This window comes from Pongo pygmaeus, chromosome 23 (assembly GCF_028885625.2).
Source record: "Pongo pygmaeus isolate AG05252 chromosome 23, NHGRI_mPonPyg2-v2.0_pri, whole genome shotgun sequence".
In the NCBI taxonomy this organism is placed as follows: Eukaryota; Metazoa; Chordata; class Mammalia; order Primates; family Hominidae; genus Pongo; species Pongo pygmaeus.
Window position 1 is genome coordinate 34,764,979 of NC_085931.1, and position 23,967 is coordinate 34,788,945.

The 23,967-nt window shown below is 52.3% G+C and overlaps 1 protein-coding gene across 7 annotated transcripts in view; it reads right to left on the reverse strand.

The window, feature by feature from the left end:
* Positions 1-23,967, reverse strand: part of LOC129022957 (calcineurin-binding protein cabin-1) — a 169,510-nt gene that overhangs the window by 60,589 nt on the left and 84,954 nt on the right. For 6 of the 7 annotated variants that reach the window (XM_054469340.2, XM_063662876.1, XM_054469343.2 and 3 more), the window contains 2 exons: positions 22,531-22,709; positions 6,972-7,154 (listed from right to left, as the gene is read on the reverse strand). In XM_054469340.2, coding sequence (XP_054325315.2) covers positions 6,972-7,154; positions 22,531-22,709 — 362 coding nt within the window. The remainder of the gene's footprint in view (positions 1-6,971; positions 7,155-22,530; positions 22,710-23,967) is intronic. The other variant, XM_063662877.1, reaches the window with a different exon arrangement.

A 23,967-nucleotide genomic window follows, 5' to 3' on the forward strand; every position in this document is an offset into this window, starting at 1 on the left:
TGAGACCAGCCTGGGGCAACATAGCAAGACCTCATTTCTACAAAAAAATTTAAAAATTAGGCAGGTGTGGTGGCACCTGTAGTCCCAGCTACTCAGGAGGCTGAGGCAGGAGGATCACTGAGCTCAGGAGGTTGAGGCTGTAGTGAGCCATGATCGCATCACTGTATTCCAGCATGGGCAACAAGGACGAGACCCTGTCTCAGAAACAACAACAATAACAACAATCAGTTGCCTAGGGGTCTGGGTGGCCTAAGAGGCCCTGGAGAGATGGGGCGAGCTGCCTTACACACAACATCCACTCCCACTGCTGAACAGGCCTCACAGGTCACTAGAGCCCTCCATTTCCTTACTGGAAGAAAGAGGGTCAGAAATGCCAACAGGACCACACCACGTTTCCCAGCCAGGATGTCCAATTCTAACCCTAGCTGCGTGAAGATGAGAAAACTTCCTTCTACCAAGAGAAAGCAAGTAAAATGTGTGTTCTGGCTGCTCTAGCCTAGGCCAGTGCCCGCTGCAGGCAGGGAAGACTGGCTTGGAATGCCTGTGGTGCATATACCAAGGCCAACAGAGCACAGGAGCCATCTGATCCACATCAGCCCATGGAGGTCCTAAGAAGAATAAGGCACAGACATGCCCCCAGCTGAGCCTCTGGACTGATGTGTACTGATGGCCCAGTGAACTCAGGGGGCCTCATTATGGAAGAGCCTGGCCCTCAGGTGGCTACACATCTTGGCAAGACACCAACAGCTGAGAGGCCCAGACCAAAATATGCCCCAGCAGGGACCTCAAGTCTGTCTCTTTTGACTTCTGAGATCGTCTTACTCAAACTCTACTGGCCTGAGAAAACAGCCCAGTGAGGATGCTTTCCACAAAGGGCGGGCAGGCAGGCAAGATGGGAAGGAAACTGGGCACTGGTAGGTCAACTGCCCCCAGGGTGGCCTCCCCCCACCGACAACCATTTATCACCCTATCCTGCGTGTGGTGCATGGGCATCATCACTAGGCCTCTAGTTGACCAGGAAGGGGCAGATGTAGCCAGTCTGGCATGCCCTTGTGTCCACTGCCTGGATCACAACAGGTGCTTGTCAACTCTGCTTTGGGTTTTACCCTCTTGCCCTCAGAACGATGTAATAGAGTGGGCTTGTGTTTAAGTGACGAAACTGTGGACAACTTTCTCCTAGATCAAATAAATAAATCTCTACTCTTGCAACCTTCATATTTTAGACTTTTTTTTTTTTTTTTTTTGAAGCTCTGCCCCCTGCAAAGGTGAGCTTCCGCTAGCTGCAACAGTCACTTCTGGGAAAGGCTCTTTCCTCAAGGCACATCGGTCAAGGCCAGAGTGGAGAAAGACAGCTTCTGGAGAATTAAAGGAAGGAGGCTGGTCCTCGGGCAGTGTGACAGCTTGTGCCTGCTAGACACAGTGGGAGGGAGCGCATCTCAGTGCCAGGCAGGATGTGGCTGTCAGATCTGTTTCTGCTTTCCCTCGGTACCCAATGCATGGTGCAGATCTGGACCTGTTGTGCCCTGCTGCTTGATAACAAATACGCATGAGCGAGGGCCTGTACCCCACAACATTAATGATGGAGGAAGCAGCAGGCTGGTGGTAGGACTCTCCATGAGGGTGTGCTGGGAAGGCAAGTAGTGTGCAGCACACTTGGGGCCCGCACTCAACACTGCCTAGGCACTGCTGTCCCGGCTTTCTGCAGGGAGGCCAAAGGCTGCTCAAGTACTGCAGACTGTGATGGCCAGGCTGCTACCCAATGGGAGTCCAGGGGAGTGCGTGTTAGAGACCACCACTGACCAAGACCAGGCCTGGATGAGTGCTCTGCTCCCAGAACTATCTGCTGGCAGTGGGCTTGGGAAGCATTCCCTGCCATACCTGCTCTCCCAACAGGAAGTTGATCAACTTCACCACCATGGTTACCAAGAAAAGCTGGGCTTAGAGAGGAGGAACATGGCCATGGAAGCAAGAGGTTTCATTTCATGCTTATCAGCTATTGTGGTGACCTTTGGTCCTACCCTAACTTTCTTCACCAATGGTCAGCCCCACAAACTGTCTGCTTAAACCACTGGCTCTAATGGAAGGAGGGAAGAGGCAGGACACTCTTCATGAGTCTAGAAGGGCCTGTATAGGCTGTGCCAGACCAAAGCCAACTCACTCTCTGCTTCGTTCCCCCAACACCCATGTCCCCTTCCCCATGTAAGTGGAAGAGAAGCTCATGATGATACAATAGCACCCACAGCAGTCACACTGGCCCTCAGGTCACACACTGGCCCTCAGGCTCTGTTGACAGGCCACAGAGCACACATGGTAGGTCTTACTTGTTTGATAAGTTTTAAAAATCTTATTTTTGCTCTCCCTCTCCCTCTCCCTCTCTCTCCCTCTCCCCTTTCTTCGGTCTCCCTCTCCTTTTTTCGGTCTCCCTCTGTTGCTGAAGCTGGACTGTACTGCCGTGATCTCGGCTCGCTGCAACCTCCCTGCCTCAGGCTCCTGTGACTATTGCAGGCGCGCACTGCCACGCCTGAATGGTTTTTGTATTTTTGGTGGAGACGGGGTTTCGCTGTGTTGACTGGGCTGGTCTCCAGCTCCTGGCCTCGAGTGATCTGCCTGCCTCGGCCTCCCGAGGTGCTGGGATTGCAGACGGAGTCTCGCTCACTCAATGCTCAATGGTGCTCAGGCTGGAGTGCAGTGGCGTGATCTCGGCTCGCTACAACCTCCACCTACCAGCCTCCTGCCTTGGCCTCTTAAAGTGCTAAGATTACAGCCACTGCCCCGCCACCACCCCGTCTAGAAGTGAGGAGCGTCTCTGCCTGGCCGCCCATCGTCTGGGATGTGAGGAGCCCCTCTGCCCGACCGCCCCATCTGGGAAGTGAGGAGCGCCTCTGCCCGGCCGCCATCCCGTATAGGAAGTGAGGAACGTCTCTGCCCGGCTGCCCATCGTCTGGGATGTGAGGAGCGCCTCTGCCCGGCCGCCCCGTCTGGGAAGTGAGGAGCGCCTCTGCCCGGCCGCCACCCCGTATGGGAAGTGAGGAGTGCCTCTGCCTGGCCACCCTGTCTGGGAGGTGAGGAGCGCCTCTGCCCGGCCGCCACCCCGTATGGGAAGTGAGGAGCGCCTCTGCCTGGCCACCCCGTCTGGGAGGTGAGGAGCGCCTCTGCCCGGCCGCCACCCCGTCTGGGAGGAAGTGAGGAGCGCCTCTGCCCGGCCGCCACCCCGTCTGGGAGGAAGTGAGGAGCGCCTCTGCCCGGCTGCCCCGTCTGGGAAGTGAGGAGCCCCTCTGCCCGGCCACCCCGTCTGGGAAGTGAGGAGTGCCTCTGCCTGGCCGCCACCCTGTCTGGGAGGAAGTGAGGAGCACCTCTGCCTGGCTGCCCCATCTGGGAAGTGACGAGCGCCTCTGCCCAGCCGCCACCCCGTCTGGGAAGTGAGGAGCGCCTCTGCCTGGCCACCCCGTCTGGGAGGTGAGGAGCGCCTCTGCCTGGCCGCCACCCAGTCTGGGAGGAAGTGAGGAGCGCCTCTGCCCGGCTGCCCCGTCTGGGAAGTGAGGAGCCCCTCTGCCCGGCCACCCCGTCTGGGAAGTGAGGAGTGCCTCTGCCTGGCCGCCACCCCGTCTGGGAGGAAGTGAGGAGCGCCTCTGCCTGGCTGCCCCATCTGGGAAGTGAGGAGCGCCTCTGCCCAGCCGCCACCCCGTCTGGGAAGTGAGGAGCGCCTCTGCCTGGCCACCCCGTCTGGGAGGCGAGGAGCACCTCTGCCCGGCCGCCCAGTCTGGGAAGTGAGGAGCGCCTCTGCCCGGCCGCCCCGTCTGGGAGGTGAGGAGCGCCTCTGCCTGGCTGCCACCCCGTCTGGGAGGAAGTGAGGAGCGTCTCTGCCCGGCTGCCCCGTCTGGGAAGTGAGGAGCGCCTCTGCCCGGCCGCCCCGTCTGGGAAGTGAGAAGCGCCTTTGCCTGGCCACCCCGTCTGGGAGGTGAGGAGCACCTCTGCCTGGCTGCCACCCCGTCTGGGAGGAAGTGAGGAGCGCCTCTGCCCGGCCGCCCCGTCTGGGAGGTGAGGAGTGCCTCTGCCCGGCCGCCACCTCGTCTGGGAGGAAGTGAGGAGCACCTCTGCCCGGCTGCCCCGTCTGGGAGATGAGGAGCACCTCTGCCCGGCTGCCCCGACTGGGAGGTGAGGAGCGCCTCTGCCTGGCTGCCACCCCGTCTGGGAGGAAGTGAGGAGCGCCTCTGCCCGGCCGCCCCATCTGGGAAGTGAGGAGCGCCTCTGCCCGGCCGCCACCCCGTATGGGAAGTGAGGAGCGCCTCTGCCCGGCCACCCCGTCTGGGAGGTGAGGAGCGCCTCTGCCCGGCCGCCCCGTCTGGGAGGTGAGGAGCGCCTCTGCCCGGCCGCCCCGTCTGGGAGGTGAAGAGCGCCTCTGCCCGGCTGCCACCCCGTCTGGGAGGAAGTGAGGAGCGCCTCTGCCCGGCTGCCCCATCTGGGAGATGAGGAGCACCTCTGCCCGGCCGCCCCGTCTGGGAGGTGAGGAGCGCCTCTGCCTGGCCGCCACCCCGTCTGGGAGGAAATGAGGAGCGCCTCTGCCCGGCCGCCACCCCGTATGGGAAGTGAGGAGCGCCTCTGCCTGGCCACCCCGTCTGGGAAGTGAGGAGCGCCTCTGCCTGGCCACCCCGTCTGGGAGGCGAGGAGCACCTCTGCCCAGCCGCCCAGTCTGGGAAGTGAGGAGCGCCTCTGCCCGGCCGCCCCGTCTGGGAGGTGAGGAGTGCCTCTGCCTGGCTGCCACCCCGTCTGGGAGGAAGTGAGGAGCGTCTCTGCCCGGCCGCCCCGTCTGGGAAGTGAGGAGCGCCTCTGCCCGGTCGCCCCCTCTGGGAAGTGAGGAGCGCCTCTGCCCGGCCGCCCCATCTGGGAGGTGAGGAGCGCCTCTGCCTGGCTGCCACCCCATCTGGGAGGTGAGGAGCGTCTCTGCCCAGCCGCCCTGTCTGGGAAGTGAGGAGCGCCTCTGCCCGGCCGCCCTGTCTGGGAGGTGAGGAGCGCCTCTGCCTGGCCGCCCGGTCTGGGAGGTGTACCCAACAGCTCCGAAGAGACAGCGACCATCGGGAGCGGGCCATGAGGACGATGGTGGTTTTGTTGAAAAGAAGGGGGGGAAGTGTGGGGAAAGGAAGGAGAAATCAGATTGTTGCTGTGTCTGTGTAGAAAGAGGTGGGCATAGGAGACTCCATTTTGTTCTGACTAGGAGAAATTCTTCTGCCTTGGGATGCTGTTGATCTATGGCCTTTCCCCCAGCCCCGTGCTCTCTGAAACATGTGCTGTGTCAACTCAGGGTTAAATGGATTAAGGGCGGTGCAAGATGTGCTTTGTTAAACAGATGCTTGAAGGCAGCATGCTCTTTAAGAGTCATCACCATTCCCTAATCTCAAGTACCCAGGGGCACAAACACTGCAGAAGGCCGCAGGGACCTCTGCCTAGGAAAACCAGAGACCTTTGTTCATGTGTTTATCTGCTGACCTTCTCTCCACTATTATCCTATGACCCTGCCATATCCCCCTCTCCGAGAAACACCCAAGAATGATCAATAAATACTTCATAAATAAATAAATAAATAAATAAATAAAAAGACAGTGGAAAAAAAAATCTTATTTTTAAGAACAGAAATGCTGTATTATAGTGTTAAGAGTGTAAGTTACCTTTTTCCTTCCCATTCCCAGTGTGTTTATGTCAGTTACAGAATGTCCACACTGGCTGGCGACAGCATAGTGACTGCCTGGTGAGAGAGTGGTGTGGTGGCCTCATCTCTCGATGAGGACCAGATACAAGTAAATCCACATAGTAAGTCCTCCATTCTGTGCCCTCTTATCTAGTGTCTCTATCAGGTGTCCCCTAATGGGGATATTTCCAATCTACTGGAGATGTGGTCTCATGCCCTTCTAAGTCCAGCCAGGGGAGGCTGGGAGGGAGCAGAGAGCTAGCAGAGGTCTTCCTTAGTGTAAATGGCTCTGGCCCCACTGCCACACCTATGTGTGAGCTCCCATCCAGGGCTTGCTCTAAGACTTCCTGGGACAAGGCCTGGGTCCCTCGGGGAGGCAGTTTATCACCAACGTTTTTCTCCATCCATCCATCCATCCATCCCACCTGGAGAGGTAGCATGGGGTAATGGTTAAGGGTGTACACTGGCAGGGCAAATTCCAGACCTTCTCTGAATCTCATATTCTTCAGCTATAAAATGGGAATAGTCATTATGCTTTTTTTCTAGGGTGCTTGAGAGAACCAAATGAATTAACACAGTGCCCACCCAGCACAGAAAAGAGTATGGGGCTGGGTTGTTGTTATTACTGTTTGAGAAACACGTGTAAGCCCTGGCCCTGGCCAAAGTGGGAAAGCTCTCAAATCCATAGCTGACCAGCCACAGCTCAGAGTGGGGCCAGGAAAGCCCCAGCCTGCCTGTGATCTCCCAGTAAGCCCAGATGTGGGGCTCTGCCAACTGATTTCTACAAAGGGGGCCTGGATCCCCCAGGAGAGCTGGGCACACCCCCAGGCTTAAATCAGGGCCCTCTGCCCCCCTCCCCCAAAAAGAGAGATTTTTCCTGAAGACCTCATATGATTCAAACTAAAAAGAAAACACATTTGTGACATTTAGGATCCAAAGACTTTTAAAATAACCATTTACCAACAACAACAACAACAAAAACAGAGCACACTGATGTCACAGACATAGCTTTCCCGGGCTGGGTTGTGAGGGTCATAACAACAACAGGCAGCATCCCTGAGCACATGAGGTGCTGGGCTCTGGGCGCACCCTCAGGAGCTGCCTCGCTCAACCCTCACAACCCCAGGGCGGGCACTGGGACCATTCTCATCCTAAAGGGAGAAAAATGGAGGCCCAGAGAGTAAGTGACTTGCCCAGCCAAGGTCCCTGGGCCATGAAGCCTTCGGCTTTGCCCAGATTGCCACAGGACATCAAAGTGGTTCTAATTCACCGAGTTAGGGCTTCATACCTCTTTCTTCTGTGGCCCCCTGAAGGTCTTTACCCGTCGCTCCTGCTTGGGAACTGAGAATGGGCAGCCTCTTCTCTGTGTAGGATTTCCTGGAGCCTTCCAGTAAGCTGGTGGGCTCATTAAAGAAGTCCTGCGTTGAGCTAGAGTCTGAGAGCGCTACGGCTGTGCTGTCCTGGCTTCGGTCTGAGGGGAGAAGGAGGAAGAGAGGGCGAGAGCATTAACCTACACCACCTCCAACACAGGAGGCCTTCCTATGGTGAGTCTCCCTGCTGGTGGCCTGGGGACTGCCTTGCAGGAGATGGCCTGAACACAGCCATTCAACACTGCTGGGCCCAACCCATCCCAGAGGCCACGGAGCAACTCACCAAAGGCACCAATCTCCATGGTCAACCCTCCTGGGGTTCTCCCAAACAGTGGTATTCTGGTAAATGTTTAACAACTGACTCTCAGGGAAAAAGAAAGCCCTGATTAATAGCACTTACTGATTTCTGGAGTGTAAATATTCCCATCATGGCAATTTTCAAGTTACCAACGTGCTGTTGTCAAATGTGGAGTTAGGAAGAGATGCACAGTAGCCACCATTATGTAGTTTTTCTACCATATAAATATAACAGAAATAAATGAAGTGGGAAAGAATTCAGGAAACATTTTTAATCTGTTAGTAAAAGCCAGGTGTGATCTGGAAGAACTCTAGATCTCTGGGAGCCACAGATGGACAAGGAGTTTGTACTCACTCACTGGCAGCCTTCTTCGGACCTTCACAGGTGCTCATGAGAAAGAATAGGGGCGGGGCAAAGAGGGAAGTTGAGAAAACCTTCCTGGGAGTAGTGCATATCTGGAGGGGAGGAGTGGTTGATGCTATGGAAAAGGTACAAAGCCTACCTGGAGGAACAGAAGCCTTCAGGCATGGAGGTGGGGGAGGAAACCTTGTTGCTTTCAGGGTACAGGTGAAGACCCACTGCAGCTGGGGAAGGGAAAAGGAGAAACCTTCTATTCTAAGGGAGGGGCAGGAAATCATCTAGGGTCCAAACATTAGAGGTCTCCTACCACTGAAGGAGGGGCAGAATCACTGAGAAAGTGCCACCCCTGAGATGCAGGGACACAGAGCCCACCTAAGTCTGAGGTTGGGACCAAGACAACAGAGAACTACCCCATGTCCCCAACCCTAGGCTGGCATGCACTGAGTAACAAGCAAGGGAGTCTACTGCAGGGAGAAGGCAAGAACATGGAGGAGTACCCTCCCTGAGGTGCACACAAAAGCCTAAGGCTGAAGGTGGAACTGGAATGTTGAGAAAAACGTTGTGACAAACCAGCTCCCCTACTAAGCACAAGGTAACATGAAAAGAATTTGAGCTTGGGAGGTCGAGGCTGCAGTGAGCTGTGATTGCACCACTGGGGCACTAAAAGTAACCACAGCAACAACAAAACCCAAGCCAGCTCAATTTCTGACTAGCCTAACTCAACTTTCCCTACTAAAAGCCTAGAAACGAAAGAGGGAAGCCTATTCCAGGCATAAATATTACTTATTTCAGTTTCCTCTGTCCTACATGTGATATCTGGTATTCAATGTAAAAATTATAAGACACACAAAGAAAGAAAGAAAAAAGTACATCGTCAAGAGACAAATCAATCAGCAGAACCAGACTCACAGATAACCCAGATATTGGAACTACATGTCAGGGAATTTAAAATAACTAAGATTAATATGATTCATAAATATGATTAGTATGTCAAAGGCTGTAGTGGAAAAGCTGAACAACATGCATGAAGAGACAGGAAATTTCAGCAGTGAGATAAAAAAAAGCAAGAGTCAAATGCAAAGGCTAGAAATAAAAAACACAGTAACAGAGATGAAGAATGCCTTTCCCAGACATTGCAGCCAACCTGACACAGCTGAGGAGCAAAGGGAATCAAAACTTGAAAACAGGTCACTAGACATACCGACAATCTCCAACTTACGATGGTTCAACTTAAAATTTTTTTGACTTTACAATGATGCAAAAGTGATACGCATTCAGTAGAAACTACACTTCAAATTTTGAATTTTGATCTTTTCCTGAGCTAGTGATATGCAGTACAATACTCTTGCATGAGATATTCAACACTTTATCATAAAATAGGCTTTGTGTTAAATCAGCAGTCCCCAACCTTTTTGGCACCAGGGGCCAGTTTCATGGAAGACAATTTTCCACAGACCGTGGGGGCTGGGGGGCATAGTTTCAGGATGAAACTATTCTCTGGCATTAGATTCTCACGAGGCGCGCACAACCTAGATCCCTCACATGTGCAGTTCACAATAGGGTTCACACTCCTATAAGAATCTAAGGACGCCTGCCACTGATCGGACAGGAGCCAGGGCTCTGGTGGTAGTGCTCGCCTGCCTGCTGCTCACCTCCTGCTGTGCAGCCCAGTTCCTAACAGGCCACAGACTGGTACCAGTCTGTGACCTGGGGGTTGGGGACCCCCGTGTTAGATGATTTTGTCCAACTGTAGGCTAACGCCAGTGTTCTAAGTATGTTTAGGTGAGGCTGGGCTAAACTATGATGTTGGTAGGTCAGGTATATTAAATGCATTTCTGACTTAATTTCAACTTACGTTCGTTTTATCAGGAAATAACCCCATTGTAAGTTGAGGAGCATCTGTAATCCAAACCCAGAGAAAAAGAGTGGACAGGAGGAATCAGAACAGAGCATCCAAATGATCCAACATGCTAACTGGAGTCACAAAAGGAGATGAGGGTGAAACAGGACAGTAGAAATATTTAAAGACATAATAACTAAGAATTTCCCAAAAATAATAAAAGACATCAAATCACCAAGATTCTCAGAAAACACCAAGCAAGGGAAAGATCCCTCCACAAACATTAAAAACAAAACAAAACAAAACAAAATCACACCTAGGTGGGCCATTTTGAAACTGCTGAAACCCAAAGATACAAAATGTTGAAGGCAGTCAGAGAAAGACACATCAGATACAGAGGGACAAAGTTAAGAATTACAGCAGACTTCTCATTAGAAATTACACATATCTGACAGTATCTTTAAAGTGCTGAAAGAATAAAATAATCAACTCAGGATTCTATACTCAGTGAAAATATCTCTAAAAATTGCAGGAAAAAAAAAGGTTTGTTTGTTTTTTTCCAGGCAAACAAAAACTGAGGGGATTCATTACCAGCAGAGCTGAGTTACAAGAAATGTTAAAGGTAATTTTTCAGGTAGAATGAATATGAAGCCAGATAAAACTTGGATCTACATAAAGAAATGGAGTTTCCCAGAAATGGTTAAAGTTATGGTAAATATAAAAGACCTTCTTTTTATGTTTGATTTTTCCAAAACATTATTGTTTACTTTCTAAAGCAAAAATAGTAGCAATGTATTGTGGGCTTAGAGCATATGTAAAAGTGAAACGAATGAAAATGAGTGCAAAAGATGAGCAGCTCTTCCACTGCCTACGAAGTAGTACAGTATCACCTGAAGGCAGACTGCAATGAATTAAAGGTGTATTTTGTTAACCCTAAGGCAACAACTACATTTTTTTAAAAAAATGATACTATAATAAACCAATAGTAGAGATAAAATAGAACTTAAAAAAAAATTTTTTTTTTTTGAGACAGGGTCTTGTGTTGCCCAGGCTAGAGTGCAATTGCAAGATCTCAGCTCACTGCAACCTCTACCTCCCAGGTTCAAGCAATCCTCCTGCCTCAGCCTCCTGAGTAGCTGGGACTACAGGCATGCCCCACCACACCCAGCTAATCTTTTGTATTTTTAGTAAAGATGGGGTTTCACCGTGTTAGACAGGCTGGTCTCGAACTCCTGACCTCAGGTGATCCACCCACCTCGGTCTCCCGAAGTGCTGGGATTACAGGCGTGAGCCACCACGCCCAGCCGAGAACTATTAAAAAATAAAACTTTGTCTTGAACTGTACATACCTCGAGGTGAAGCTCAATAAACTAGCAACCAAGAGAGCTAAGTTCAAGTTCCTCTTGTGCCATTTACTACCTGTGAGACCATGAGCAAGTTAAGTCCCTTTCGCACCTAAAAACTGCAACCACGTATCATCTCACAGAGGTCCATGCCACACTGGCCTCTTGGGGAACACAAGGAGAAAGGCAGACACAGTCCCCTAGGGTCCACCAACCCTTTGCTCAGCTACCTTAAAAGCCTGGTATTGGTCCATGTTTTAGTGCTAATCAGCTGGGTCCTACTGGTAGGGTAGGCATGTGCTGCCTGGTAAGCAAACTTGCAACAACATATAAACTTGTTTTGGCTGGGTGGCTCATGCCTGTAGTCCCAGCACTTTGGGAGGCCAAGGAGGGAGGATTGCTTGAGCCCAGCAGTTCAAGACCAGCCTGGGCAACATACGGAGATGCCCATCTGTACAAAAAATTTTTTTAAAAAATTAGGCAGGCGTGGCAGTTACTTGGGAGGTTGAGGTGGGAGGATCACCTGAGCCCAGGAGGTTGAGGCTGCACTGAGCAGTGATCATGCCACTGTACTCCACTCTAGCCTGGAAAAACAGAGTGAGGACCCTGTCTAAAAAAAAAAAAGCAAAATATAAAGTTGTTTCAAAAAAGTTGAAAGCCTGGACTCTGGAAGATCCAGGCTGATAGAACTGAAATTCTGCTCTGTCACCTACTGTCTCTGAGAGCCTCTGTAAATGCCATAATTATTTACACTTCAGTTTCCATGCATGTAAAACTGTGATAATACAAGCACCCACTTCACAGAACTGTTATGATTAACTAGGTTAATACACATAAAGTGTTTGAATCAGTGCCTAATAAACAGTAAAGGTTCACGAAATGTCAGCTTATCAATACTATTATTTCAGAGAACCTGGGCATGTTTTATCTCTTATGTCTCAAATTTGCCATTACAGCTTTAGGTCTGAATGAGCAGAGGGTTTTGCTGATGCCATATTGCAGCCAATACCTAAGCAGCACCATGTAGATGGGGGGGTAACATTGACACAACAGGCCTGTCAAAGTGGGATGGCCTGCACAGAGGATACTGAGGATCAGGTCTGTGCTCCAAAGGGTGCCCTGCTGCTCTGGGCTCTTCACCCATGTCTCATCATATACCAAGATTTGGGGACAGTGACCTTGTAGGCATCCCTGCCATAGCCCTTCCTTCATAGCTGCCTTTGCCATGTCCACTGTCCAGGAACTGATGGATCATCAGTATCAGCTGGGCTGACAGAACAGTGAGAAATGAGGACTTGAGACGTGTATAAGACCTCTGAGTGGAGGAGCACAGACCTGACTGGAACCTCTGTCTCACGCTTGTGAAAGGCTCTTCCCTGACTTACAAAGCCAGAATACAAGGCTCCATGAGCACTGAATGGCGGTTATGAGCAGGCCTGCAGCCCTCACAAAATGTCCCAAACTTGAGTCCCCAGCATGAGGGGATCAAGAAGAGGTGGGGCAGCCCATTTGCTGTCTGTGTGTAAAGGGAGGATTGGCAATGGGGACCCTCTAGAGGCCACGCGGGGTCATTGTAGGAGCTTAAGAGTTGGGCTCCCAGACCCACATTCCCATCCCAGATCTGCCACTTAGGGGTTGGGTGATCTTGGCCAAATGATTTTGCTGCTCTAGGCCCCCACTTCACGTTTTTTAACATGATTGCCATTGTCTTCCTATCTCTGTCCCTGACACATACATGGGATCCCACAAAGGCGTGGCTAGTGCCCGGCACACAAGTGACAGCCCTGCAGCATTCACTCTGGCCCTGACAGTGAGAACACCGATGGCTTAGACAATGCTCATGAGGCCTCAGAGTCTCTGAAAGACAGCAGGCCATGCCCCGCAGTTGTCTCCCTGAAAGACAGGCTAGGGCTGGATCTCCTCAGCCAGCCTGAGACTAGCCGAAGTCACTGCACAGCTCAGCAGCACATCCTGCGGCAAGCTCTGGGAAGCAAGCCTTGCTGGGATGATTTCACCGACTGGCAGGCTGCCCCACGAGCTCACCAGCTCACAGGCTCTTTTGGGCTCTGGGCCTAAAGGAATTGCCAATTTGGTGAAATCCCAGCTGTGATCATTATGAAAACTAAGGATTGGTTTAGGCAAGTAGATATTTACTCTCAAGGTGCTAACGCCCTCATGATGCTGCAATGTGAAGGAACCAGGATCCATCCAGCAGGCAGTGAAGGTGGCCAGACCTCACCAGGAACTGTGTGGGCAAGAAAGGACGGCATGCTGTGCAGGGGCTTCTGCTCCCTGATGAACAACCACCAATTGAGTGGGGACTCTGCTGAGACTCTTAAAATAACATCCACAGCAGTGGAACAGGACAAGCACAAGCCAGGGGACCTGGCAGGGACAGAGGGCTGCTGACTACACTTTGCCAGGCCCTTCCTGAGCCTCTCAGACACAGATGTGAGAATCTGGAACTGCCAACCATCTAAAAAAACAGAGAGCAGAGACTGGTACTGGCCCTGGGGGGCATTGTGGTGATTCTAGACAAACCCTTGTTTAAGGGGTAATCAAGGTACGTAAGTGGCCCTGAGGAAGGCTCTGCTAATGGGGCTCACCACAGTCTTGGATCATGATGCTGCAGGTCATGATGCTGGGGTGGGCTGTTGGGGCAGAGTTGGAGAGGCAGGGGCTATGTACACAGAGATGAGATGCCCAGCTGGCCTGTGAAGCAAGCAGGTGGGGGACGTGCTTGCCAAGGTTCCCGCCCACTCCCAAGGGGGCAGCACCACAGGAAGGAGTCCAGGGACGTGTTATCTCTTCAAATGAGAGCCACCAAAAGGGACTCAAGGCCTAAGGCCCACTTTCTGCTCCTTTCAGATCTTGTGTGTCTGAAAGGCTTGGCACAGCCTATTTAAAATGACCCTGATTTCCAATACTAAAAGTCAACCCAAGGTTTCATACCAAGTTTCAAGCCAGTCAGACTGAAAGAACACCAAGTTTCAATTCTTTCATATCAATAGGGCAAAAGGGATGAATGAAAAAGCTCTTAAAGAATGGCTCTATCTACCTGGGCAGAAAGTGCCCCAGCCCCCATTCCTCTTCTTCTGAGGAAGCAAACTTCCTCCGGTACAGCTGACTGAAGACCTCAGAGAGGCCACAGACAGACAGAAAGACAGACAGACAGACATGAACAGCGGGTAAGTTTGCCAGGAACATCGCAGAGCATGTGAAAAGGACCCTTATCCTGCCACCAGCTGGGCTGCTGTGGATGGGACACCCCAGGGGCTGGGTGAGTCAAGGTAGGGAGGACAATGTGCCACAGTGCTTGGAAAAAGCTCTTGGAGAACAGGACCCCTGCAGTTGGATAAGCTGGCAGGGCAGGCAGCAGGGAGGGTTGTTTGGACTGCGGTGTGTAACCCAGAGCCACCCCGATTCCTGAAGCAGGAAGCCCCTGCTCTGGGAGGCCCCTGAAGAGGGGCAGGAGGAAAAGGAAGGATGCCGCTGACTACTGTCATCTCCCCACTCCCAGCAGACCCTTCTGCAAGGTCATCTCTCAGGTTACCAGACCCACAGCCAAGGAAGGGCCAGTGCACACAGGGAAGGCTTCTGGGAGAAGAGGGTCAAAGGTTTCTCTGGGGTGGGACCCCCATCCATCAGCCATGTACCTTTGGGCAAGGACCACTCCCTTAGCCATACTCCACCTGCTTCCCAGACAGCTGAACGCAGCCTAGCACCATAATGCACTGCTCTCATGCTGCCCAAGTGAACTGGGGAGTCTTTGAGTATGTGTGGAGAGGGGATTCTGGCCTCAGGAACAGCCTACAGGCCTGGCTCCAGTCCTACCTCCTCCACAGGATCTTTGGGATCCTGTGGCCCTAGGTTCAAATGGGCTGACATGCAACTTTGTGTGCTAATGGCCTGTGCTGAGCCCTCAGAGGATCAGCTGGGTCTGCCTATGCTCTACAGACAAAAGCTGCCAAGCCTGGTGGCAGAGGCATTCTGTTCTCCTGCCTCACCTAATAGAACAAGGCCAGATAGGAGAAGTCAGAGTCAGGCTGTTGTTCTGTGGAGGGGCTTTCGGGTGAGGAGGGGGTTCTGGGCCCCCTGGTTCTGAGGCAGAGCAAGAGACAGATGGAAAGCCTCTTTGATGTAGGAGAGCCAGACTTAGCCTAAACTTCCTATGGGGCTGGGTGGAGAGAGCCTTCCAGGGAAACAGGCACCCTGGATGGAACCTCCAGGGACTGTCCACAGTCCAGGTATCTAGCCTTGAGTCTCAGGAGCTGAGAGCTGATTTCTTTAGGGAGCTGCTTGGAGGCCAACAGGAAAGAAGAATGGCACTAGCAAGCAGGCTACAGGTTGGCCTTGCTCTTTTTTTCAGAATGTTCTTTTAAAAATCTGCCCACACAAAACCTGCTCATACTAATTAATATTTGTGGCAAGATTATAAATATTTTATTGTTACTGTTAATTACTGGAATGTTTCCTGTCTATGCATCTGGGCCATGCTAGCCTTCCCTCTGAATCCTTAGGGGGATGTGCGTCTGCCAGCCAACTGCTTATTAAACTGCCTCCCTCTAAGCTCCAGAACCTTCCACTTCCAGGGTGGGATTTGCAAGATCAACTGTAAAGGAATGACAGCTGGCAACGCAGAGGGAAAGAGACCTGGCTCAGTGACAGAAAGGCTGCCTGTCCCCACTCAGTGTGAGAAAAGACTGTGTTCTGAGTCCTCCTTGTTCAGGTCTGACTCAGCTCAGATCCCTTGGACAATCCCAGGATTCCCAGGCCAGCCTAAAAGAGCTCTTTAGTTACAAGATGCAAGTTTCCAGTGTCTCTTTAAGTGTGTTTCCTCCATTTGCTCCAGCAGTAAGACCAGAAACAGCTCACGGACATTTGTTCCATCAGCCTGGGGCAGTGAAAGCCTGAGGAAGAAGATGTATGGTTGTGCTACTGCAACAGCTCTGACTAGTGCCCCAGAAAAGACCACAAATGTCCTGCCGACCAGGAAACAACAGGTTTCTAAGAACCGTAAACTTGGGTGGAATTAATATTTTGAGAAATTTTCTGACTAGACAAAAGCTGCCTCAGTCAATCCTGGCCAACCACAGGAAAAGAACACGTCCACCAGAAGCAAGGCTGGCCCTGGGAAATCGGGGTGCCCATTGTCAGGCTGAGAAGACTGGATGGATGCCAAAGAAAAGTGATACCAGAAACCTGGGGGTCCCTGAGAGAGAGGCAGATACACAGCAGGCAGCAGGTGGGCACGAGGGCATCATGTGAGGGCCAGGCTGCACCACTTGTCCATTCTTTGCCAGTGCTCACAGGTGAGGGCCAACTGAGCACTGCCAGGCACCTCAAAGCCTGGCAGACATATCAGAAGCCTGATACGTGTAGACACCGTGGTGCTGCCCTGAAGGGGCCTGATGCTCAGAGGCCTCATCATGCATCTCTCATCCTGCCCTCTGAGCCAGGAAAGGCACTGACCAGGGAGGCCTCAGGAGGCTTTAAACATTTTCCTGACCAAAGGCAGGTGAACAGCCCCTCTTGATACAAATGCCAGAAGAAGCGAAGCAGTTCTGTAAGGTGTGAAGCTGGCATCCCCCAGTCATCTAGTGAGCTTCCCAGGAAGGCTCTTCAAAGGATGATGGGGGGAAAATTGTGCCTTCCTTAGAGCCCAGAGAGAGAGAGATCCTGTGACCACATCACTCTCCCTACTGCCCACAGGAAAGAGCCCAACCCTCAGAGCCCAGCTGCTTTCCCAAGCTGTCTCCCCTCAAAGTCTCTTTTTCATCCACCCCAGTCACCTCAGTATCCAAAAGCTGTAGGACTCTCCAACCTCCATGTCTTAACGGGCCTGCAGGCCTCTCTAGAGACTCACCTTTTCCAGGAATTCCTCCCAACCCACCAAACCCCAGAACTTGCTCCTGTCTGCCAGCTCATGGCACTCCTCCTTGGCACCAACTACTGCCCCATGATATCATGGGACATCAGATCCAACCTGGGAGCAGGAATCAAGGCACCATCATCTTGACTTTCCCCATGGCACCCTTTTCCATGCCTGGCACACAATAGATGCTCAATAAATGCCATGACCAGCTAACTCCTAAAGGTTTTCAAAAAGCTAAGAATGAAACAAGAGAACAAAAGAGGTGACTGGCTCTTCCCTGACAGCCTCCCCTGTCCCTTGCCCGTCAGGAACAAGCAGAACAAACTGAGCTCCACTTACAGTCTCTCCCACTTTGAGAAGGTCTGTTTAGGAACGGCATTCCAACCAGAAACTGACCTCCCCTTAGCCCTAGGAGGGGAGGTCACTGAGCAGAGGCCAGGCTGGGCCTGCCCTTTAGGACTGACTGCCATTCACAGCTCTCCGCCCTACATAGCCTGGCCCTGGTGGGCTGAAGACACAGGACCCACCTCAGAGCATCAGGGCTACTGTACACAATTTGCATTTTTACACCTTTGTCCTTGTAAAGATAATTTGGTATGTTAGAGTCTGTTGCCTTTGTTGTTTATTTTAAAGCAAGAAAGAGCAAAGCAATGGAAATATAGGACTGGGCCACCTGCTGGAGGTGCAGGCAGGCGGGCAGTGGAGAAGAGGCCCCCACTGCATCTGCCTCTGGCCAGAACTGGGAAGAGAGGCCATCAGCAGAAGCCAAGCGCATCAAACACACTCTCCAAATCACAGGGCGAGCAGACATGAAGGTGCTCCTGGTCACAGGGGTAGCAGGGAGCCGGACTGAGAGCTGAGCATGCGGGTCTGCGCTGTTCCCTGAAGCGAGCCGTGACAGGTGCAAGCAGAAAGACAAAGCCTGGAGAACAGAGTGTGGTCAGGGTTAGGGGCAGCACGGGCAATATTGGTGGAAGCAGCATGGGGCGACAGGTGAAGATGAGCACAGACGGCACACGACACAGACGGTGACAGCATGGAGGTTGAGGATGGATGGCCACAATGGGGGCTTGGCACAGGGCACCCTGGGCTCTCCAGTAAGGCCCACACCCTACAACCTGGGGCTCAAGGTAGCCTGAGACTCCTCAGTGGCTCTGTCGATGCTGTCAGTGGGACTAGGTAGGCATCACCACCCTTGGTGGGTACCAGCCTCCAAGGCTCCCACTCTTCTGACCCTGGCTGCTCCCTCTCCCCAACCCCTCAAGAGAAACACCGACACACCCCTCGGATCTTGGCTAAACTTTGCCTCCTCAGAAAGGCCTCTTACCCCACCAACAGGCCCAGGTTTCTCTGGGATGAACAAACCCCACCTCTCTGGTGCTGGCATCAGCTATGTAACTGACTGATTTGCACCAACCTCCTCTACAGCAGGGACCAGTGCTGTTCTATGCACCTGGCACAGCACTGATGGAATCACCTGGATGGGCATGGCCACAGGTTGGCCAAAGACCCTAGAGAGGCTCAGCCCCAGACTTACCACAGCACGAGGCCTCCGAGCTCTGAGGCCTTTTCTGACTCTGGCGTTCTGAAGTGACATGGAGCACGACAGGCAGAGAGCAAGGATTTTAGTCCAAGAGAGCCACTATCGACACATCCCAAAGCGGGGCTGAGCCAGGCCAAGTGACGAACCAAGCCATTCTGTAATGGCCAAGCTCTCTGGGCCCTCTGCTGAAGGACAAGGGAAACACGCACAGATTCAGTCTCTGCCAAGCTGGCCAACCACAGGGCCTTCCTAGTGTCAGTCTCACCTCTGGCTAGGGGTAGAGGGAGATTCAGACCCAGTATCTCTCGGCTATACCCTGACTATAGCAGGCAGTTTTGGATGAGTGCCTACCTGCCCTCAGCTCAGGTTCCTCTTGGGGAAACAGGGGCATGACCGAGCCTGCAGGGCAGTTATGAAGATGGAGACATGCTACTACCCTGCAGGCACCTGCCAGGGCCCAGCACAGAGCAAGCACATAGCACTGAGTGGCACGGCATAACTACACACGGCACGCACACACACACACACACACACACACACACGCACACGCACACACACACACGCATACTGTACACAGGGTAGGGGTAGAGGTCTTGTTCAAAGATCTCCTTATGTTGTTTGAACATGTATAAAGAGCAATCACTGGGAACCCCCTGAAGGTCACGATGTGCTCCTCGGGTCACCTTGTTTTCCTGGTCAGGAAGCTTCAACACTAGGGATTTCAGCCCTGTGGGCAAATTCCAAGAGATCGACGGAAGGGAGAAGTTAGGCAGATGGGGAGCACAACCAGCCAGAGGTGCCAGCAGCACAGCAGAGGACAAAGCTTCTCTCTCTGTTGTTCTCTCTCTTGCTCTCTTTCTCAGCTTGGCCAGAGGTCAGCTGTGATGCCCTCCTGGCTGTTCCGTGAAGGGCTGGCTTTGACACCAGGTTGCGGTAGAGTCAGAGTGACCTGAGGGGCCGATTCCAAAGGCTTTTAACCAGAGTTATGCACAGGCTGCAGGATGCTCCCCACCCTAGTGCAGGTGACACAAGGTTGCAGGTGAGGGTGGTTCAGAGAACAAATTTGGGTCCTTTGAAGCAGCTATTATCAAATGTCAAACAACCCACATATACCTGGAGCTATTTTTCTAAATCTTTTCTAAATCTTAAACCAAATCAGAATTGATCCTAGCTGATTTCTGGTTTTGAAGTAAAGGCATACTAATGTGGGAAGGCAGCTCCAATGCAAGGTCTCCTAACCATGCCCAAGGAAAGTCCTGACGCCTGGCTCCCTCTCCCACTGCTGGCAAGTTAATTGTTCTGTGGGGGTAGGAAACCGGGATCCAGAAAGCCCCATGCCCAAGCCCACTCAGGAGCTGCTGCTTCAGAGGACACTACCTCCACCTCTTGTGAGGCCATGCCACTAGCTGGAGAGAGGTGGGGTGCAAACTGAGGGGGACTGGCCCCAGAGCTCAGGCTCTTCCCTCTATGCAGTGCTACCTAGGTCTTGCCCTAGTTCCGCCAATGACTTGGAGAACTCCATCTAGGAGGTGGCTGCAATGTGCTAGCACTTTTGTTTAATACCCATAAGGAAGACATTACCCCATTCAACAGGTGAGGAAATTGAGAAGTGAAGTCCTTTGTCCAAGGTTGCAGAGCACATATGCAATGGAGTTTGGACTGGAAATCAGATCCTTTGACCAGGGCCTGCTGTGCACTTGCCTCCCTGTCTGACCTCCCCATCTGACCTCCCCGTGACTGCTTCTCCTCAGCTGTACCAGGGCTAGAAGCACCCATCACCCTCCTGGTAGTATGAGGGCTCAGCGGTGGCCTGCAATCAGTGCTAACGCCCCTCTCCTCCCACAGTAGACCAAAGGCTGGTCTCAGGCCAAGAAGCTGAGTGGAAACTAGGAGCTACATGTTCTCTTCCCAGGAAGGAGAAGCAGGAACAGAGGTGGGCAGTGTGGCCCCTTGAGGCCACCAGCACATCCCCTGACACCAGCAATCTGCTGCTTCTCCCTGGAACCTGGGCCTTCCCCTAGGAACTAGTATACCTGCTGAAAGGGCCACTTTAACATTCTAAGATCACAGCTATTTTAGGACCCCAAACATTTTCATGTTGCAGACACTGCTTTCTCTCAGAGGTGAGGCAGCTGAGTTCTGAAAGCACTACGCAGCCAGGCCTGGACAGAGCACACAGGTGGCCAGTGCGGGGCTGGGACTGGGGAAAGATGGGCCATGGGATCCTGATGGCTTTGTGTCTTTGACAGGAATCACTTTGAAGACATTTTTTTAAAACAAATGTTCAAAACTGTGCAACCACTGAAACCATATTTGAACTTATTTGTATGGCTCCCTCTGCAAACTTCCAGAACAAATAACTAGCATGTTGGCACCCAGGACCTGTCATGCCCAGTTGTCATGCTTGAGTGATCTGCAGTGGCTCACCAACAGCTTCACGCACACATATGGGACAGCTGGCATCATGGCCCCCTTTCTGAGGCGCTCCTGCCTCCCTCCTTTCCTGCATCTAGAGGCATACTCAACCCTAATGGGCTGACATCCAAGCACAGTGGCGCATGTGGCGTGGACTCAGTGGAAGCCTGCAGAGCTGCAGAGGACAGTGCTTGGGTACCCTAGCCCAGGTACATGTGAGCAGGGCCACATGGCATGTGGACAACCAGGAAAGGCATTCCTCTCCTGAAAACTTTGGCATAGTACTTCCTCCCAGGAAGCAGCTGGCAAAAACTAATTCCCTGAGCAGGGGTTTGCTGCTAGTATGTTTTCTCAATATTCTCAAGAGTAAAAGTTTGGGAACAGGGTGATTAACTTAACTAAGAAGGGGAGAGAGGATCTTAACAGGGAAAGTCTGCAGAACTGAAGATTGAAGGAGCAGGTGGGTCAGCTCATCCCACCTCTGCTTAACACACTGGGGTGGGCAGTGGGGTGTCAGTGCTGAGACTGGGAGTAATGACATGAACCTTCTGGGAGGTAAGAGACACAGCACACACTCAGATCCTCAGCCTCTCTCTCAACACGCATGCTGTAGATGCAAACCAAACCCAGCAGGGGACACTGCAGGTCTCCTTTCCTTTCTTGAGAATAGCAAATCCTGCCCCCAGAGAAATGGAGCACTGGCCCCCTTGTCATCCTTCTCCAGCACTTCTTTAAACCCGCTCTCAAGCCCTACCCACTCAGTTCAGAAAGTTGGAGGCAGATGCCCATGCTATATCCAGGAACCCGAGCACTGGGCAAGGGCCTCAGCAGGGCACTAGAGCGAAGGTGGTGGCCCCCCCCAGACCTGTACTGGGACTGAACTTCAAGGCTACCATGGTGCCCTAGAGTGCCCATTCTTACTCCAAGAAGCCACTCTATAAAGACTACCTGGCAGGAGGCAGAGCCCTGGGACCAATTCTACCCACCTACTAGCATCCCCATGCCTTGCGGAATGCAGAGCAAGGCCTGTTTCCCCAAGCCCAGATGAGATGAGTGACATAGGAGTGAGGGCCCAGGTGTCTTTCAGCATTGTCACTACCTCCCAGGACTCCACTTTAGTGGTCCTCTTAAATCACCAATTTGGCTTATCCCAGCAAGTACTTTGTCACTAGCTCATCACTATAAAAATGAGAGAACATGAAGAAATCAAGCTACAGGCCAGCATGCAAGCCTCCTAAAGTTAGTAAGGAATGTGGTTGAACAGTCGCCACCTGCCCCATCCCACATGGCATGGCCACACATATGGTCCCAGGTGACCCCCATTAACAACTTATCTGGATTCTCAGGGGTGACAGACATAACTAGTCACGGCCTTCCCTCAACCTTCAGAAGGACAGAACAGTAGCAATGCGCTGCTGAACAATGCAGGCATCACTAAGCTGACTGCACCAGGAGCCACTCCAGGAGGCCACAGTCTTCTAACTTCCTTTCAAAGTAGATGTCATGTCCCCATTTTGCAGATGGGAAAAAGAAGGCTCAAAGACGTGAGATGCCATAGCCTGGCCTGCCCCTCCCCTGGCTCCCAGGTGGGCAAGCTGGCAGGTGGCGACCCTGAGCATGTCTCGGAAACACAAGAATCACTGTGAATCCATGAGGTTAATGAGCAGCCGCAACATTGCCCGTGTCACCCCAGACCCAGCACCCCCCCTCACCAAAACAAAGCGACAAAATGAGTCGTCCGAGCACCCCCCCCGTGATTGATGTGCCGCCCTGGGCTGGCAGTAGGGAGAACAGGGACTGTACCGTCCGGCGTTGCCTGCTGGTGGGGTTTTTTACATTTGACGTAATCGTGGTCAATCGGAGTGGCTGTGTAAGGTGGGGATGTCAGACCTGGGCCAGAGGAGGAGGGGAGGGAGGCTCCGGGGCCCGGCAGTGTCCCAGCTGAAGAGTGGGAGTCCTCGTCCACCAGGCAGGCCTTCTCCCTGTGGGAACAGAGGTTTGGGGCACAGGTCAGAGTCTCCACCTCACATTGAAACAGATGTGTGCTGGTAAGGGTGAATGCCCTTCCCAGGGCCCACTGCTCCCATGCACCTCTGGTGGCCCCCGCCCCATCTGCCTGGTGTCACAGAGCCCATAGTTGCCCCCACAGCACCCACACAGGCTCTGGCTCCTAACTGGACACTGCCTAATCTTTCTGGCAGGGCGCGACCTGCATCTCTGAATTTCAGGCCCCAGGAGGCTCTATAGGGGAGCCAACAAGTCTTTCTTCAGAAGCACCCTTGCATCTCTCCATGCAAAGTCTATGCCTTCTGTGTGACAGCCTGACAAACTTAAGACCTGACAAATGGGCAGACAGAAACACATCTGCATTTACTGCATGCTCACACATGTACAAGGATATGTGCTGCAACATAGTTGAGCAGAAACATTAGAAACACTCTAAACGTCCATTGGAGTGGTTACATAAAACATGGTACATCCATACTATGGTATAGTAAGTAGCCACTAGAAAGAATGAAGTGACTGGGGTACATCTCCACGGACTGTGCCCAGACCCACTGTCAGAGGAAAAAGCAAACTCTAAAACAATACCTTCTGTAGTTCATTTTTATAAAATAAAAGAAACCTTACAATTGTATGTGTGAATTTAAGTGTTATAAATATACAGAAAATGATTTAGGAAATTAAACTGTGAATAGTAGCTAACTCTTGGAAGGAGATCTGTCACATTTTAGTCTACATGTTTATATACTACCTGAATGTTCTATGACAAGAATGTATTCATGTATTATTTGTATAATTAAAAAAATTTTAACAGAATTATAATCAATGAAAGAAAGTATCATTGTATGCTGGGGGCCCTTTGTGACTAAAAAAATGGGTATCTATAACTTCTGAGCACAGTGGCTGCCCACCTGAGTGGCCTGCCATGCGTGGACCTGAACCTCCCTATAACCTGAGGGGCACACCCACTGTGGAGCTGGCTCACCTGTGGCGCACATCACACAGGCTATCTGTGGTCAGAAGCAGACAGCCCTCAAGCACAGGGCCTGGGTGCAGGCCTCTCTGGCACTCAGCTGAACCCCGCACAGTGCCCAGTCAGGCAGGGGTCAGCTGAATTCCGCACAGTGCCCAGCCAGGCAGCGGTCTCAGAGATGGGGTGAGCTGAGCCCTCCCCTGGCTCCCATGTGGGCAAGCTGGCAAGTGGTGACCCTGAGCATGTCTCAGAAGCACAAGAAT